General features: G+C 45.1%; 1 protein-coding gene across 3 annotated transcripts in view; it reads left to right on the forward strand.

The window, feature by feature from the left end:
- MAST3 (microtubule associated serine/threonine kinase 3) overlaps positions 1-18565 on the forward strand; it is a 103630-nt gene that overhangs the window by 33830 nt on the left and 51235 nt on the right. For 2 of the 3 annotated variants that reach the window (XM_081935140.1, XM_081935139.1), the window contains exon 3: positions 18423-18508. In XM_081935140.1, coding sequence (XP_081791266.1) covers positions 18423-18508 — 86 coding nt within the window. Of the gene's footprint in view, positions 1-10947; positions 11090-18422; positions 18509-18565 lie in introns of those variants that run through there. The other variant, XM_081935141.1, reaches the window with a different exon arrangement.

Raw genomic sequence — 18565 nt, forward strand, 5'->3', positions numbered from 1 at the left:
ACTTCCTGCACCACAGCAATGTGTGTGTGTGTTTCGCCCTTCCCAGGCTCCGGAGGCTTTCCTTGAGCCTCCAGGAGGGTGAAAACTGCTTCCCGAGCTCCGGAGGCTGGAAACAAGCCCGTTTCTGGACTTCTGGAACCTCCGGTAGGCTCGTTGTCCCCCCCCTTCCCTGAGCCTTCAAGTGGGCCCTGCACTTACCTGGAATGATGAACGGGCCACCCGGAGACTCCTGGGAGGGGTGGGCATGGCCAGCCAGGGGTGGCATTTGTGGGTTCGCCGAACTGGGCAGAATCCTAGCTAGAGGATCGCCCGAACCTGTGCAAACTCCCAGCAGCCCACCCCTGATGATGAGATGGGGGGGGGGGGGAATCAGATGGTAAGCAATGATACACATAAAGCAGAAAGCGATACATCTTTTCAGATCTGCCTACGTCTACTTGGCCATGCTTGATCCCATCCACCCTATATGACTAATTTTCCATAATATTAAGGCAGTATGATATGTAGGCATTAATAGAAACGAGGTACCATACTTCTGGAAGGTGCAAATTCAAAGGATTTTCTAGATAATTTATTTTTTTAAAGAAAAAAGGTAAAGGTTTCCCTGTCAGTTGTGTCCGACTCTAGGGCATGTTTCTTGACCGAGGGAGCCAGCATTGTCCAAAGACATTTTATGTGATCATGTGGCCAGTATGGCTATATACCAAAGATGCACTGAATGTTGTTATTGTCCCACTGAAGTGGTACCTATTAATCTACTCGCATTTGCATGCTTTCAAACTGCTAGCTGGGCAGGAGTTGGAGACCCCTAAATGTATTGTAGCTCTTGCTCATCACTATGCAGAGTGCATACATTTCTTATGTAGGCAGCGTTTCAGTATAATTGCTGAGAACCACAATTCACCCTCCTTCCTGTATCAAACAGTTCACTAGCTGCATTAGCTGACTTGCATTTCTGACATCTTCATGGATTTGTTTATAAAAGATTTGTGGATTCACCGTAAGTTAATTTCAGAGAATGCCTTATCATGTAATGCCATAGAAGGTAGCAGGACCTATTTAATCTTCGCTATTTCAACCAAACTAAACACAGCCTAGCCTGATTAATAACTGGATGAAAGAGCACAAAAAAATTACAGAACTGTTGGCTAATTTAGGAAGTTGAAAAGATGTTCTGAAGGAAGAAATTTCAGACCGCTGTTCTGTTGTTGCTAAGGAAGCTATAAAGCTTGGTCAGTAGCTGTTAATGCCAGATATTTCTTTAACCTTTATTATAATGAAACATTGCCCATAAACATGTAAAAACAGCAGTAAAGATCCAAAATATATAATAAGTACAAAGTAGCCATCCAGAATCAAGCATATATTGTAATGTATTAAAAGATTAAAAGCATGCCTAGAGTTTTTGAAAGCTTACTGTGCTTTTATGCTCTTCTATTTCTTATTGTGGTGGTCCAAGCACTATAAAAAGGATGAAGGAGAATATTTGGCTAAATAAATTAAGTAAGTAAGAGGATGGATGGATGGATGGATGGATGGATGGATGGATGGATGGATGGATATATTAGTGATGATGATAATGATGATGATGTTAGAGAAAATACCTGGGAAAATTTAGAAAGTCCTCTTATCTGCAACCAAAAGGGAAGGGAATTCCATAGATAGGCTGGTGGAGCTGAAAATGTCTTCTCTGAACCAATATTTGTCAACCTTGGCAATTTTAATATGTGTGGCCTTCAATTCTCAGAATTCCCAGTTACATTGCCAAATCTGGAAATTGAAGTCCATGCATCTTAAAGTTGTCAAGTTGACAAACATTGCTCTGAACAGCCACCCACCTTACATCTGATGAGGGAAGTTGGCTTCATTCTATTAACTTAAGAAGTTTCCCATGGATTGAAGCAATTTTTTTCCCAGTGTCCTGTTTTTCAACCTGCTTGTTGCCTTCCTGGAAGTACCCACTAGGGAACGAAATGCTGCACTACATAAACCTATAACAGAATAGCAGAATAACAGAGTTGGAAGGAATCTTGGAGTTTCTATTAGTCCAACCCCCTGCTCAGGCAGGAAACCCTATTCCAGTGATGGCGAACCTGTGGCACGCGTGCCACAAGTGGCACACGGAGCCATTTGTCAGGGCACGCGAGGCATGCGCGTGCTGGCTAGCTGAGTTCACCTTTTTAAAAGCTATTTTTCGCCTTCCCCAGGCTCCAGAGGCTTTATAGGAGCCTGGGGTGGGCAAAAAGAGCCTCCCCCGCCCCCCGGAGGCTTCAGGGACCGTCCGGAGGCTTCCCTGAAGCCTTCGGAACGCTTAAAACCATCCTCCGAGCAACCCGGAAGTCACTTCCGGTTTGCTCGGAGGGTGGTTTTAAGTGCTCCAAAGGCATCAGGGAAGCCTCCGGAAGATCCCTGAAGCCTTTGGAACGCTTAAAACCACCCTCTGAGCAACCCGGAAGTCACTTCCGGTTTGCTCGGAGGGTGGTTTTAAGCGTTCTGAAGGCTTCAGGGAATCCTCCGGACCACCCCTGAAGCCTCCGGAGGGCCTCCGGGGGGGCGGGGGAGGCTCTTTTCACCCTCCCCAGGCTCCTATAAAGCCTCTGGAGCCTGGGGAGGGCGAAAAAAGCATGTGAAAATGGGGAGGTCGCGCGTTGTGCGCGCATGCGCACTGGGGGGGGGTCGCGCGTTGCATTATGGGTGCGGCACGCCCGCACACGACCCCCCTGCGCTCCCCCCACTTGTGGCACGCGAGCCAAGAAAGGTTCGCCATCGCTGCCCTATTCCATTTCAGACAAATGGTTGTCCAATCTCTTCTTTAAAAACTTCCAGTGTTGGAGGAGCCACAACTTCTGGAGACAAAATCTGTAGAGTCTGATCCAGTTGTTCTTTTATTCATCCTTGTTTTCTTCTCTTTATTGAGAAGCACACTGAATATTTGGAGGTAGAGACAAACTATAAGGTAGCTGTGGATTATTTGTGCCCTATTTCCTTATATCATTAAATCCTTGGCTGTCCATTGCAGGAAACGTTTAAAAGAGATGAATCCTCCTTGATCGAATCCAGTGGCACCTCTTTCTTTTTTTATATATGAGGTGGAAAGTGATGGAATGTCAAAGCTTTCCATTCCCTCTACCTTTTAGCCAGCTTGATAAAGAGCTAGGTTATTTTTAAAAGTGCTAGTAAAATACCATGGAATTGGAGGCCCTAAGATCAACTGCAGTATGGTGCCATATCCTAGTAGTATATACAGTACAATCGATGAGCAACAATATTTCCCTGAGCGTCTGTTACACTGTGAATGAACTTATCTTGTCTGTTATTTCTCAGAAATGGAAAATAGTGTGCACTTTGTAAAATACTGAGATTTTTTTTCCAGTATATATGTTAAGAAGAGAAAATTATGTTGATACTCCTGTGAATCATCTTACCAAACTGTGAAGTCAGTGCAAGAATTAACAAGATAGCAATCCTTATCTCTTCTCAACTTCTCAGTTAAGGCTATCTATTTGTCCGTCCATCCATCCATGCATCCATGCATCCATCCATGGCATACAACAATTGAATAAAACAACAAATATATTGTTCCAATATTTGTTCCAATATTTGAGTGTTCCAGTATTTGAGAGGCTGCCACAGAGAGGAGAGGGTCACGCCATTTTCCAAAGCACCCAAAGGCCAGACAAGGAATCATGGATGGAAACTGATCAAGGAGAGATTCAACCTGGAGATAAGGAGGAACTTTCTGACAGTGAGAACAATCAACCAATGGAACAGAAGTTGCCTTCGGAAGTTGTGGGAGCTTCATCACTTGAGACTTTCAAGAAAATATTGGGCTCCCATTTTTCAGAAATGGTGTAGGGTCTCCTACTTGAGCAGAGGGTTGGACTAGATGACCCTTCCAACTCTGTTAATCAGTTAAAATACAAAAACCCTATTAAAAGATACATAGTATAAAAATAAATATACAAGCTTTCAGCAAAGAGAGGTTAATTAGGCTGTAGCCAAATATTTCACAAGGAACAGTTGATTGTGGCAGTGCAAACAGATTGCCTTGCTGTTTTTCATCCTGTGGTGCTTTGGAAATAATTCTGAAAAAGTACTTTGAAGTATCTGAAGTGCAACTTGTAGCCTCTGTCTCTAACTCTTTAAAGCAGCTGCCTCTTTTCCTAGAATTGCTTGTCCATCTCTGCAAATGCCCTGTGTTCCCAGGAAAAGAAATGTATATTTTACAATCCCAAACAGGTATTGTGCTTCTGCTGCAAAACACGTTTTTGGAATTGAATCTGGACATTACACAACCCTAAAATACAGCACTTAGAGAAGAGTGATTGCCAAATCTTTTTGTTCAGAAGTGGTTCAGTTGACTGCTGGCACACATGCTGCTGAAAGAAAGCATCAAAAGGCAAAATGCCTTTTGAGACAACTATCTTGCTTTTTTTCATCAGGAAATCAGAGCAAACCATTCCCACTTGTGTATGTTTGTCTTCCTTGAAATAATGGTGGTGCCAAACTTCTCAAAGAAAGCCAAATCATGCTGTATCCAAATTCAAACCACAAGAAGGAAATGACAGCAAATGCATTACATTCCAAGTGGGTTTACATATCATCCTGCCAAGTCATAATTTGTTTTATTTGCTTCTGGCTTAATGCATTGTGTGAACCCAGCTGTTGTGGTTTACAAGCACCCCAGACCCTCTTTTCAATTCCTTATTTGTACTTTGTTGACTGCAGTTGCCAGAAAACAGCAGCGTGGCTTCCCAACCATTTTCAGGCTGGAAAATATATCAAAATTGCACTCTAACCCTGCAAGTTTGTTTAACATATTTAAATCAACAATGAAAAAATTCTTGCCCCCTCCTGAAGGGAAAAAACTAGAAAGATTGGCTCCATCCCTGTATGGAAATATGTAACCTATCTACTTGGCTTCAATACTCAACATTTATAGTCCTTGCATTCAAATGAACTACAGATACTCCTCATCCTATGTCCATATTTGGGACCAGAATTTATGTTGCTAGTCAAGGCAGTGGTTAAGTGAGTCGTGACCGATTTTATGACCTTTTTTTTTTTTTGCCACGACTGTCAAGCGAGTCAAGGTAGTTATTAAGAGAATCACACATTCATTAAGTGAATCTCATTTCCCTCACTGACTTTGCTTGTTGGAAGCCGGCTGGAGAGGTCACAAATGACAATCACATAACTCAGGGACACTGCAACTGGTGTTGTAAATACACAATGATTGCCTGCTGCCTGAATTTTGATAATGTGACCACGAGGATGCTGCAATAGTTGTAAATGTGAGGACCTATTGTAACTAACTTTTTTTAGTGCCATTATAATTTTAAATGATTACTAAATGATTGTTAAGTCGAGGACTACCTGCCTTAAGAATAGTACTTGGCCCCAAGGAAGGCTGTATGCCACTTTTCATGTTCAATGAACCCCGTCAATTGTAGTTCAGTTTAAAAAAAAACATGGCTTAGCATAATGTGTAGTCTGTCAACTTTTATTCCCACCCCACAAAAAGAAGATAAACTAAATCTGGTGTGGGACATGACCAGATGGAGCCTGACTGATGATGTCAAACACGTCATCAGTCAAAAGTCCCTTCACACTCACAAGGGGTCTAAGTCCAGCCCACCTTGAATTCCTTTGACTTTTAGCGAACATTAATTTACTTGGACCATTAGTAGCTCAGATTCTTTTAGAGAGTTTAAACTTGCAATAAATCTTCATCCCCATTTGAACTGCCTGGATCTTCTGATTTCCCTGGCGCTTAACAGCAGCTTGTGATCTTCACAAAATGTAAGGTAGCTGACCTAAAGTTCAAATCATGCTCAGATCAGCTCTTTGCTATTATACATACATACATACATACATACATACATACATACATACATACATACATACATACAATCACAGTGACATGCAGTCAGGTGAGGCAGGTGAGACACAGCCTCACCACTCTCATCATGAAAAAAAAAGTAAAAGGAAAAAGCTGAGCTAGTTGCTGCCTCACTGTGGATGACTCTGCTTAACCACACTGGTGCTCTCCCTCCCCAAGTGTAGTGACTTCCTCCCCAGGCCCCCATTCATTTCTCTCTCTCACACACACAGCTGGATAAAACTATATAAAAATCTAGCCCAGCTTCACTGATTACAAGTTTGAAAAGGCAACGTGGCTCCACCTGCAATCAAACTACACTTGGGGAGGGAGAGCACAAGCGAGCACTGAGGAGACCACAGGAGGAGGCAGGAAGCCAGGCAAAGAGCCATGCTGTAGTACACACACTTCCCCCCCAGCCTCTTTCTTTTGGAAGGCTCGGCTCGGCTCCCCTCTGGCTTCTCTGCCCCTCCTCTCACCCCAGCCTGCCAGCAGGAGGTGGTGGGTGGGCTTTATTGTGTTCCAGGCATTTCCCACCCAGACAGCAGGCTGAATTTGCAATGGTGGAGGTGTTTGGGAAAGGCAGCAGGGGAATGGGGGTGGTGGTGGCAGAGGAGCTGCTTTCAAGCCACTGGAAAAGATATCCAATCCAACTTTTGTGTGTGGGGGGGTTTGTTTGAGAGTGAGTGAGAGAGGGAAGGGGTAGGAGAGATAGTCCAATCCAACTTGTGTGTGTGTGTGTGTGTGTGTGTGTTTGAGAGAGGGGGAGGAAGGGAGAGAGGGAGGAAGGAGGGGAAGGAGAAGAAAAAGAAAAAAGGAGCAAAGGAGAAAAACAAATGCTGTCGCTTTAAATTGGAACTGAGCATGCCTGGCTGTGGAATTCTGGGAGTTGAAGTCCACAAGTCTAAAAATATTTGAAACCCAGCACTGTGTCAGTGCCTCACCAGTCATAAACCTCACCGCACGTCACTGAATCACACACACACACACACACACACACACACACATATATGTATGTTGTATTTGTGCTGATAAATAAATAAAGGGAGACTAGTATAGATCCATTTCAAGCCATATTTGGGCATACCAGGGGTTGTAACACAAATACACACACACACACACACACACACACACACACACACACACACTAACTGCCCATCTCACTGGTGGCTCACTGAAGGTGTGGCGTGATGCATAACAAATGGTAAAACCACATATAAAACTATGTAAAAAATCACATTAACTGTAAGTATTATATAAATAGTGTTAGATCCGAAAAGGAAGACAGGAGAAAATGATTTATATCAGTAGTTTAGGAGATAACGGAAACCCACTTTCTTTAATTTCTTCTTTGGCTTATCTCGGTGTGGAGTGTTGACATTTTCATACTTCATAAAAAATTAAAAAGCCAGCTTGTTCTTGGCCACCAAATCCACCAGTTAGTAGCTAAGGAAAGAAATCCAAATGGAAGCGGTTTGCTGAAGTCCCTCCTGAGGAGGTTTCATCAGCCTTGGCCTGGAAACAAAGACTGACATTTTGCAAAAGTAAGGAGATGATTCCATTCCAGTTTGGTACTGTATTGTTTTTTTTCCTCATACCAACCTGATCTGTTATGCAGCAGCTTATGAAGAGGATAGCAACTCCCTGGGCTGCAGACTGTGTAGTGCTGTTGTTCTAAAGGCAACCTCATTGCCATGAACGAGAGAGAGAGAGAGCAAGAGGAAGTCCACTGGGTGACACATGATTTCCTGCAGGGGAGGATATTGGTGCCTGTGTGCTGTGCTTTGTCGTCCCCAGCTCAGGCAGGCAGCCACTGCTCTGGAGAGAGAGCCTTCGCCCACTTCTGCCTGATTGCTTGCTATCTCTTCTGACCCTCTGCCACTGTATGCGTTGCCCTTGGCTGCTGGAGCCTCAGGCTGAGAGGGTTAACGCTTTGCCTTTTTGGTGGCTGTTGCGCACAAGAGAGGCAGGCAGGATGTTTGGGAAAGCAGGCTGGCCTGGATTCAGATCCGATCAATTGGATCCATCCAAGCTGAAATCCCATTTCCCCATTCTAGGATGTAAATTTCTGGAGGACATTCAGAATTCAATTTCATCAGGTGCCATTGGCACACTGAAGCTTAAAGCTGACTTATTTCTCCTCTTTTTTAAAAAAAAAGTTTTTATTTTTATTTTTTTTGTTCTCTATATACAATTATAGGTATACATTCACATACCATATTTTTCGGAGTATAAGATGCACCTTTTTCCCCTCAAAAAAGAGGGTGAAAATCTGGGTGCGTCTTATACACTGAATACAGCATTTTTGGCCTCCCAAAACCCACCCCCTTTGCAAAATTGGCATTACATAGCCTTTAGGAGGCTTCCAGAGTGCTCCTGGGGAGGGCAACAATTAGTGAAAAACGGGCTGTTTTTTGCACATTTTTGTCCACCCAGCTCCCGGGAGCACTCTATAAACTGCAAAATGCTACAACTGGTTGTAAAGGTGAGCCAGCTGCCAAATCCCCAAAATGTGGTTATGTGACTACAGGGGTGTGTTCAGCTGTTGGAACTCTGGCACTGGGTTGCAAGTAGCTTGGGGGAAGGGATCCATTGAAACATTGAATGGTCCTTAAGTGACCCAGTCATAAGTTGAGGAAAACCAGGGTTATTGTCCATTATTTGGTTTGCAATTTTTCTTAAGTCTTTTATTAGTCAATGTTAGTCTTGAATTGAATTGACAGCGGAACGAGGTCAGACATAACGTAGCTGCACACCATTTGCAATTACAAGCACATGATGTGATCATGGTGTCGGCTTAAATAGCTTTAAAAGGAATTGGATCAATAAACAAGAAAGGAGATATCTATTTGTGGCTGTTAGCAATGATGAATAATTGGAATATCCTAGTTAAAAGTTTGTCTGTCTGACAAATAATGAAGGAAGGCTTTGGGGCTTTTAAAGACCTCTGGCTATTCAGTGGAATAAAAAGAATTTTGGATTAGCATATCTAATAGGTTTATGTAAGAAAGAGCATGTTGTTATTCTCCCCAATTCTGTAAATTAATCCATGTCTGTGTCAATATCCTGTTGGAAGAAATGTCCTTCTGGGTTCGGCTCCAAGTGGGGAAAAAGACACTGGAGACATGGAGGCTGCTTGGAAAGATGGTTTAATGGTGGACAGGACCACATGGCTTGAGCCCTGAACAGAAAAGGTGATCACATGCTTCAATGTTGGTGGAGAAGAGAAGAGAAGGGAAGAGAAGGACTGAAGAAGGGCTTGCAGGGATTTTTATAATCTGTTCGGCCCCACCTATCTGTTTCCTGTTCCTGTGTAAGAAATGTATTCTGATTGGTTGCCAGACTCCCATAGGCCCATGCAGAGGCAACTCTCTAGGCTGAGTTTTGAATCCAGGTTTGGTTGAGTTCTCAGATGCCATGTGATCAGTTTGAGTAAAAGGCAATATTATCCTGCCTTCATTGCCATCCCCCCTGGAGCTGAAGGGGAGAACTCTTTATTATGTAAAGTGGACTAGCTTGGCCTTCTTAATGGCCCATTGACAAAGCGGGGAAGCTGCAGGAATTTACTCTGTGTTTAAAATGTGTTTCTCCCTTTTTCACATCCAGGAAAATATAATATTCTGCCTTATCAATATTTCCTAGGATATTTCATTTTTCTGGGAGAGGGCTAGGTGATAACTTCCTACAATCCTGTTTTGTCAGATGTTAAGTTTGGTATGGAACTTAGAACCAAGTGCATTTCACAATGTTTTCATCCAGCTGTAAACAAACCCCTGATTGATAAACCTGATACCGCCACCACTTAATCTAATCATGTCTATTTCTGCAAGAATATTGGGGGTGGGACCTACATTTTACCCCATTGAGGGCTTCATTGTTGGGTCAAATTTCTTCAAGACTATCTTAAACAGGAGATGATGATTCAGGATACTAAAGCTTGCAGTACTGATGAGATGATCAGACCTGTTCAAACCTGTTCAAAGTGAGCAGAGGGCTACAGCAACTCTCTTAAAGGAAAATATATATATAACGGTTGCAATGTTTCTGGTTTGGATCTTAAATAACAGGAGATAGAGATTAAATGATGCATGGCCTGGGATATGGAATTAAACTTATTTTTTGGCCTACATTTCATAATATTAAGTTCATTCACTAAATTAAATGATAGATTTGGGGCTCCTAAAAGGATCTATTTCTCTGCACAAAGTAGAATTAAACTGTGTAGAGCCCTCTGCCATACTGCCAAAGGGTATCAATTTAAACAACTAGACAATTTAATACAGCAGGGTGGTCTGTATGGCCATTAGTTTGGATAGCTGCTTCTTGGCAAGCTGCATTCTTTGAATACCAACTGCCAGGGAGCAACAGTGGGAGAGGGGCTGTTACAGCTGGCTGGCCTTTAGGTGACCCCCAATGCTGGAGGCCCAAGGCTGATCAGACAGGACACTTTGTGTCTTTCAGCACCCAGGGAGCCTTGGATTTAAAGTTTAGTTTAGCTGCAAAACATGGACAGGATTTCAGGCCATTCACATTCCAGCCTTGTGTGGAGCGGGCAGAACTCCAATGTTAATGGCATCATAAGACATAATTAAATTCTCAATGGAAACTACAAGTTTCTAGTTTTCATCAATGGTGCATTAACCATTAAGCAGACTAAGCACATGCTTAGGGTACTGGGCCCAAGTGGGCACCACAAAGTTGAGAAGAAGAAGAAACCAATGAAGATTTGTACAGTATGTGCAAAGGAGAGGGGGCACCAAGTTTGGTCAGTGCTTAGGGCACCAGTGAGCCTTAATCCGCCACTGGCTTTCATAAATGAGAAGGAGGCTCCAGTACCAAAAGGAAATCGTGCAGGGGTCTCCTCTCCTCCTCCCAAGGAGTCCCGTGCTTATTCCACGAATGCCAGTCCAACTTAACCCTTCTTTCAAATTGGCCGTTTTTTGGAAAGCGCCGCCGCGCATTCTTCCCGCTGCTGGGACAAGAGGGGCCACACGAAAGAAAAAGGAGCTTTGCAAAGATCGAAAGGGGGCGCTGCAGAGTCCCTCCCCGGCTGCAAGACGGGCGGACCTCGGAGACGGCGGCGAAGAGGACCCGGTGGGCCGCTGGCCGGTCGTTTCCCATTGACTGGGAGTGAGTTGGCCGGGGCGCGATGTCCGATCTGAGTTGCTGGGAAACTTTGGCGGGCACCCTCTTCCGCCGCTCCAAGAGGTAGGTAGGGAGATAAAGGGAAGGAGAGAAGCGCGCCTAACAATAGCTTTGGTATCTCCTCCCCCCCCGCAACCTCCCCAGCAAAGCTTTTGCTTTCCGTGCGCAATTACGCATCGAGCGTGACTGTCTCGGAGAGGGAAGTAGCCAGGCTTTGGAGGATGGGCGTTTGCGGAGCGGGGAGTTTGGTTTCGGGGAGTGGGGGGAGCAGCAAATGAAGCCTCGGTGGTATCTTTCGGATCCGCGACGCTCTTTTGAGAGCCGCCGGGGCTGCGCCCGCGCCACTTTTCTGCTTCCCGGGAGGATTGGCCACGAGAGGAACTTCTCTTTTTCCCCTCCCCCCCCCGCCCCGCATCTTTTGTTGTTGCTGCTGCTGCTGGGGATATCCAGATTAGGACATGAGCTTCAGCCCATATTCAGCGTCTGTGATGCAGGCGTGCCTTGGTGTAAATGGCTGGTCCCAGGCCGGGCCATTTGAGGTCACTTGATCTCATTTGGATATCAGGCGATGAAAGGAGCCAAGAGATTTAGGATAAAAATCCGGCAATCTGCCTTGTTCCCAGCCCCGACTGAACTTTCACTGCTCCATCCCTTCTGGATCTTTAGCACCATCCCCAGGGTATCCTTCTGGACTGTAGTTCTGGGGATTGGGAAATGTCTTGCCGTTGGTTTCCTTCTTTCTCCATGACAGTCATGGAGGCTAGGTTATTGGGGGGGGGTGAGAAGTCTCTGCAGTGTGGGGTGCCCCAGGCTCCTATCTCTTGCTCCTGCTCTTTAACATCTAGGTGAAACTGATGGAGTGATGCCATTTAAGAATACAGGGTGTGGTATGGTCAGTATGCTCCTGATACTCAGTTATCTCCAACCTTGACCAAGCAGGTGATGCTGTTGTGATGCTGACCCAGTGCCTAGAGGTTGTGAGGGTCTGGATGGCAGGAACCAGCTCTGACTCAACCAACCCCTTGGGTTTTTAGTCCTCTCTCAAGATTTAGTGATGTGTTATCTCTGCAGTGGTGGGTTGCAGGCGGTATGCCCCGGTACGGGTGTACTGGAGCCTGCCCGGAGCATCAGATACCGTTCCGGTATGGTGCTTTGGAGGGCCCGCCCGAGCTCCTTACCAGTCTTTTAAGTCTTCAGTGCTTACACGTACAGTGCCTGTGCGACGCTCCGCTGAGCGGCTGCAGCGTCGCGGAGGCTCACGGAGGTGCTAAGACGCATGTGCATGCTGCACAGAACCCACCACTGTATCTCTGACATGCGCTACTGCACAGTCTAAAGGGTCTCCTGGACTTGCATCTTCTGCTCAAGGAGCAGGAGACCACCATGTCTGGGGAGGGGGCTTTGCATCTATCTTACATGCCAGTTATACTTATTCCTGGACCAACAGGCCTTATTCATGATCAATCTATCATGCCTCGATCACTTCCTGCCTAGTCTACTGCAATAAACCGTAGATAGGGCTGCTCATGAAATTATAGCTAGTCTAGAATGCGACTGTTTCCAACACTGTCAACCTTCCAGATCCCTCTGGATGCCTCCAAGAGAGGCCTTATAGCCAGACCTACTTAGAGCACTCATTTTAGTAGTTCTTCTGAACCTGGTACTTTCATAGCTTTCAGGGCCAAAATTTATGTGAATACCATTTGTCTAAGTTTTTGGAAGGATTTTGAGACCTCTATGGGTTCGAGCTTTAAAAGGTTCTGTTCTTCTCAATGTCCTTCTTATCTGCCTCTTAGAACAGTCCTCAAAAATGGACAGAAAGGAATCAGGTCTTCTACAGTGTTGCTAAAACTCAGGGTTAATGTGCTTTTAAATAATATGGAGGTTCTGTGATTTAATCTACCCTTTCAAAGCTATCTATAGACTAACTGCTTTTCAGGGCAGTGAATGGTGTGCTGTTTATTCCGAATTGCTTGTCTGTCAGTCTTAAAGTATTATACAGGAAGTCCTTGACTTATGATCGGTTGAGTAGCAACCATCGGAAGTTACAGCGTACCCCAAAACAGAAGTTACAATCCAGTTCTGAAGTTTCAACAGGTCGGTCATGTGACCACATTATAGGCATTTCGCAACATGGCCACATTTATGGCTGTTTGCGGCTTCATGTGGGTCGTATCACTGAATTATATGATGGTTTTGCTGAACATTGGAAGTTACTTTGATACAATGGGTTTACTTAAACGACTATCTTATGACTACTGGATTCACTTAATGACCACTGCAGAAAAGGTCGTAAAATTGAGTGGGTTACATGACCATTTTGCAACCTTCACAACAATGTGCCCATTTCATTCATTGCCGTTTCACTGCAATGGGCAGATGTCAGAGACTACATGGAAATAGCAAATGGAAATAGAATCAGGGATGACTTTATCCATTCCATGAATTACTGACTAGGCATCACATGTCTTTTGCTAAACAAAAAAAAAATGGTGCGATTTCACAGAGATGGTACCTTTATTTACTTAATTGCTTCATCAATCCCCGTTTTATTTCTGCACCCCCATTGTTCATATCTTTTTCAATGGACTAGCTCTCCTTTCTTCTTCTGCCTGCCACCCCTGTGGAAGAGGAATTCATTAAATCCCTTTTTGCCTGTTGCGTCATTAATAACCATCATGCTTGGAATTATGTCTTTGTGATTAAAGAGATTGCAACGTGCAGGAGGAAAGTCACCACTTCCTGTTGTCGAGATGTGCTTTTCGACAGAAAACTTCAGTTCTGGGGAGGGGAGGCAGCTAAGCGGTCTTTTATAAAGCAACCTCAATTCTGCTTCACCCACTGTATCTGAGAACATTCTTCCCATCTAAAACGTCATCCGTAATCTTCGCATCTGTAATCGTCTCTGCAAGATCTGCCTGTTCCTGTTATGTAATTGGTTTAGTTGCATCTACATTTCACAGGAGCAGAGTTTGAATGTGGAGTGGGCATTTTCCAGTGCCCACTGTCAATTTTGCAGTGCTGTTTGATTCAGCCCTGAGTTGTGGAGTGATTCCTTCAAGGTTTGGTGTGTGCTTTTCTCTGGACTGACTTTTAGTGAGCGTGACACAAAAATGATGGCCTTTTACTCCCTAAAATTGCTCTTTGCAGCTGTGGAATGCAGCTGTTTACGGCCCACAGCATTTAAAGTCTGCTTTAACAGAGCTAATGAAAGGGGTTTGTGCAGAAAAAGCCCCCTTCTATCAAATTGGTGGAGGGAATCACAGATGCAGCTTGGAGTGCAGGCAGACCGGAAGCTGCCTTGGTGTGCATAGACCAGTATGATCTGGTCTGATTAGCAACAGCTCTAGCAATTCAGGCAGAAAGATGCTTTTTACCAGCCGGACTGGCTTTTAAACATGGAAAATGATGAGAATCAAAAACAACCAAGAACTGCACCGTTCAACCCCGAGACACAAATATTATCTATGGATGAGAATTAAACTCGGAGCTTTTAAAACCCAGGTCATTTTCTAATATGTTTTGTATTTTCATTTATAACTCCCAGTTATCCTCCATGTATCTCCTGTTTGGGCTATCTCCCCTTTGAATTATTGCAATGGGCTCTACACGGGTCTCTCCTTGAAAAATATCTGGAAGGTTTCGCTGGTAACAGAATGTGGGTGCAAACACAATCTTGGGCTCTCAAAGAATGGTGCATTTAATAACTTTTCTGCTCGAGCTGCATTGGGTGCCAATTTGCTTCTGGGTTGAATTCAAGATATTGATTATAATCTTTAAAGCTGTACATGGGATAGGGCCGGTCTACCTTGGATACTGTTTTCGTCCCATTACATAGATTCATCCTACCTGGTCAGGCAGGGATGATATGTCCAGAACTCAGACTGGTTTTATTCTGACCTAGACTTCCCAACAGCATGAAGCTGCCAGACCGATATCTATAAAACTTAGCAAGGAGTCTCAGAGAGTCACGAACCAATTAATCGAACTAGTTGCCTCCTGCAAACTCCACTCCCCTTTCGCTCCTCTTTTATTTCCTCTGTGAGGGGCCATTCATCGTCCACCTGTGGCCTTACTCCCAAGTCGACCCCTGTTCTTTAGCTGTTCCCTTCATCTGGCAACTCTGTGCATACGCACACTGGGAACAGGTTCCAGCTGTTTGTCTGCCTCACTGATGTCTGAGTCTGAAGGCAGCTGATAACTGGCCTCTCTGCCTTTGGCACTGGCGGGCCACAACAGTGGGGTCAAGGAAGAGGGTCTTCCCTGCTATTTGCCTCTGCTCTCTGGAACATTCTCTCTCTCCCCCTCCCCCCCATGGTGACACAGACCCCCACTCTCCTGGCTTTCTGGAAGGGAGTGAAAACATGGCTCTTTGGGATTGTTTGGAGAGAACAGCAGAGCAGGCAGTCGTGAGACTGATTAGCGTCCCTGAAACTCGCCCTTTAATGAATTTTTAACATTTTTTTAAATAATCCTTGCCTCTTTTTAAATTTTAAGTCTTATATATAGTTTTTACCCCAAAGGTGCTTTTTTCAAGAGGCAACTGGACTTTCTGCTTTTTCTTTGAAGACGTTTCGCTTCTCATCTAAGAGTTGTCCTTTGAGACCATCATGACCTGGATGACTGAGAATCTCCATAGACACATTGTTCTTATGTTTTCATATTTTATTGAACACGATAAGGGTCCCTCTGTGAGGAAAGATGGACTGTTTCAAACTCTGATAAATAAAAATATAAAATGGAGTCTGATAGGACATGAGGTTGAGCGAAGGTTGAAGGAGCGCTTCCTCTTATAGCTATGTCTAACCTACTCCTGGGGGAAATCTCCTCATGGCATGCACTCTGTCACGCTTTTACTGTAAACATGAATCAAAAATGGGAAGCTAATTTCATAAACACAAAGACTGATTGGTAAGACTTGAGCAGGCTTATGTGTATTGTGTGTCGTGTATGGTGTATATATGCAAAATACCTAAAACAGCAATGGCGAACCGTTTTTGGCTCACGTGCCATAAGTGGGGGGAGCGCAGGGGGTCGTGTGCGAGCGTGCCACACCCATAATGCAATGCTCAACCCCTCAGTGCGCATGCGTACACTACAGGCGCGACCCCCCATTTTTACATGCTTTTTTTTGCCCTCCCCAGGCTCCAGAGGCTTTATAGGAGCCTGGGGAGGGCGAAAACAGCCTCCCCCGCCCGCCCCCGGACACCCTCAGGAGGCGTCAGGGAAGCCTCCGGATGGTCCCTGAAGCCTTCGGAGTGCTCAAAACAATCCTCCGAGCAAACCGGAGGTGACTTACGGTTTGCTCGGAGGGTCGTTTTGAGTGCTCCAAAGGCGTCAGGGAAGCTCATGAAGCCTCTGGGGGGGTGCGGGGGGGCTCTTTTCACCCTCCCCAGGCTTCTATAAAGCCTCTGATGCCTGGGGAGGGCAAAAAATGGCTTTAAAAAAGGGTGAAGTTAGCTGGCCAGCGCGCGCATGCACGCTGGCCAGCTGTAAGGGCAGCGCCTTGCGTGTCCTGACAAATGGACAGGTGGCACGCGTGCCATAGGTTCACCATCACTGACCTAAAACATGGCTAAATGGCATACTGTACTTGGATCTATACCATGAAAACCTTGGTTCTCTTCTAAAGAAATGGACCACAGCTAGCAAGAAACAAACTAGACTTTATTTACGACTCACCCAATTAAAATCCTTATAACAATGGTATGATTCCTCCCTGTGTATTTTTCTCGTATCAATATATTCATTTGAATTCTGATTTTTTTTGGAGTGCGGGGGGGGGGGGAATGATTGTACAATTATTTAAAATAAAAACAGCTAAGCCAGTGTTTTTCTAACCTGGCAACTTTAAGACTTCAAGAGTATTTTAGGATTATTTTTTTTAAAAAGTCAAGATGGTGGCCACAACTGCACAGTTAAAGATCTCCCCCTTTTTTACTTGTGCATGGTTTGATTGCCTCATCTCTGCTTTAAAAAAAAAAATTTTTTTTTCCATGATGCCTCTGTTTGCCATTTTTCTTCTGGCTATTACATTTGCTGCTCGATGGGGATACATTCCGTGTCCAGCAGCGACAGCCTTTATTTTCCTCTCTCCTGATGTCCAGTTGCTGATCCAGGTCAGCAAATTGGCTTTGCCCTGTTGTGCTGTCTGTTTCCTCCTGGCATTTTCCTTATTCCCTGATCTTGCCAAGCAGCCATGAAAAGGGATCCCAGGTCATTGTGAATTGTGCTTAGGGCAACAGTGAATCACTTCCTTTCTCAAGTTCAGTGGCCGATGCTTCTGACTGTGACTTTCCATTCCATTCCTGGGGGAATGCTTTTGGCTGATATTTAAGTCTTGGAGGCAGAATGTGCTGTCTGCCACTGGTTCTAGGCCGGGGCGCGGGGGGGTGTGTGTGTCAAACTCAATTTCATTGAGGGCTGCATCAGGGTGATGCTTGACCTTGGAGGACCAGGGTGGGAGCGGCCAGGTTGACGTCACTCATGTCAGGCGGGGGAGGGGGGCACTTGTGGTGGCCTGAATACTCTGCCAGGGAAAACAGGCTCCCGAGCTCTATTTTGGGTTGTGACATCCTCCTGTAGCCCTCTGCCTGAGAAAATGGAGCTCGGGGGTGTGTGCGTGCAGCTCCCCCAGGCCCTTTTCTGGTCACGATGGCCTCCTGCAGCCCTCTGCTATTGAAAACGGGGTTAAGGGGTGTGCACAGTTCCCCCGGGCCCCATTTTCAGCCACAATGGCCTCCTGCAGTTGCACACACGCGCACACACATGCTCCATTTTTGCTGGCAGAGGGTTGCAGGAGGCGTCGGGGCTGAAAACCGCCTGGGTGGGCTGTGCTTGGCCCTCCCAAGTTTTGTTTTTGTTAGCGGAGGCACCATGGGCCGGTCCTCCACTGTTTCCAGGGCGACCCTGTGGGCCATATCTAAGCACCCTGCAGGCCAGGTCCGGCCCACAGGCCTTGAGTTTGACACCCCTGTTCTAGGCAATGGTCTGTGTCTACACACTTCCCATTTAATTTTCTTTCAACGAATGGAACAGGGACTTACTTCCACCCTGGTGCCAGGATCATAACTTTTTGTTCAATTGACTGAGAAAGCGGCTGTTGCATTGAAGTGTTTCATTCATTTGCATGTGTTTCATTCATCATGGCCATAGTCTTTGGATCATTGTTTCTCAACCTCAGCAACTTTAAGGTGTGTGGACTTCAACTTCAACCCAAAATTCCCCAGCTAGTAACTATTTAAACTTTCATTCCCTTTTCCATTAGCCTTGGTAGTTAAGAATATATCATTAACACCCATAATATTCTGAATTTTCCCACCCTGGAGATCTGGGTGATACTTGCTGCCTATGAAACCTTGTCCCTGGCATAATATCATTTGTCCTGCTTTTGCAGCTGTCGAAGCAACAGGAAGAGCCTAGTGGTTGGAACTCCTTCGCCTACCCTCTCACGTCCTTTGTCGCCCCTCTCTGTGCCAACAGGTAAGTGTATGCCAAATTAGGAAAGCTTCTTTGTTGGAGGAACAGAGGACAGACATG

The sequence above is a fragment of the Natrix helvetica genome (assembly GCF_964273705.1).
Source record: "Natrix helvetica genome assembly, chromosome: 1".
NCBI classification, from domain to species: Eukaryota; Metazoa; Chordata; class Lepidosauria; order Squamata; family Natricidae; genus Natrix; species Natrix helvetica.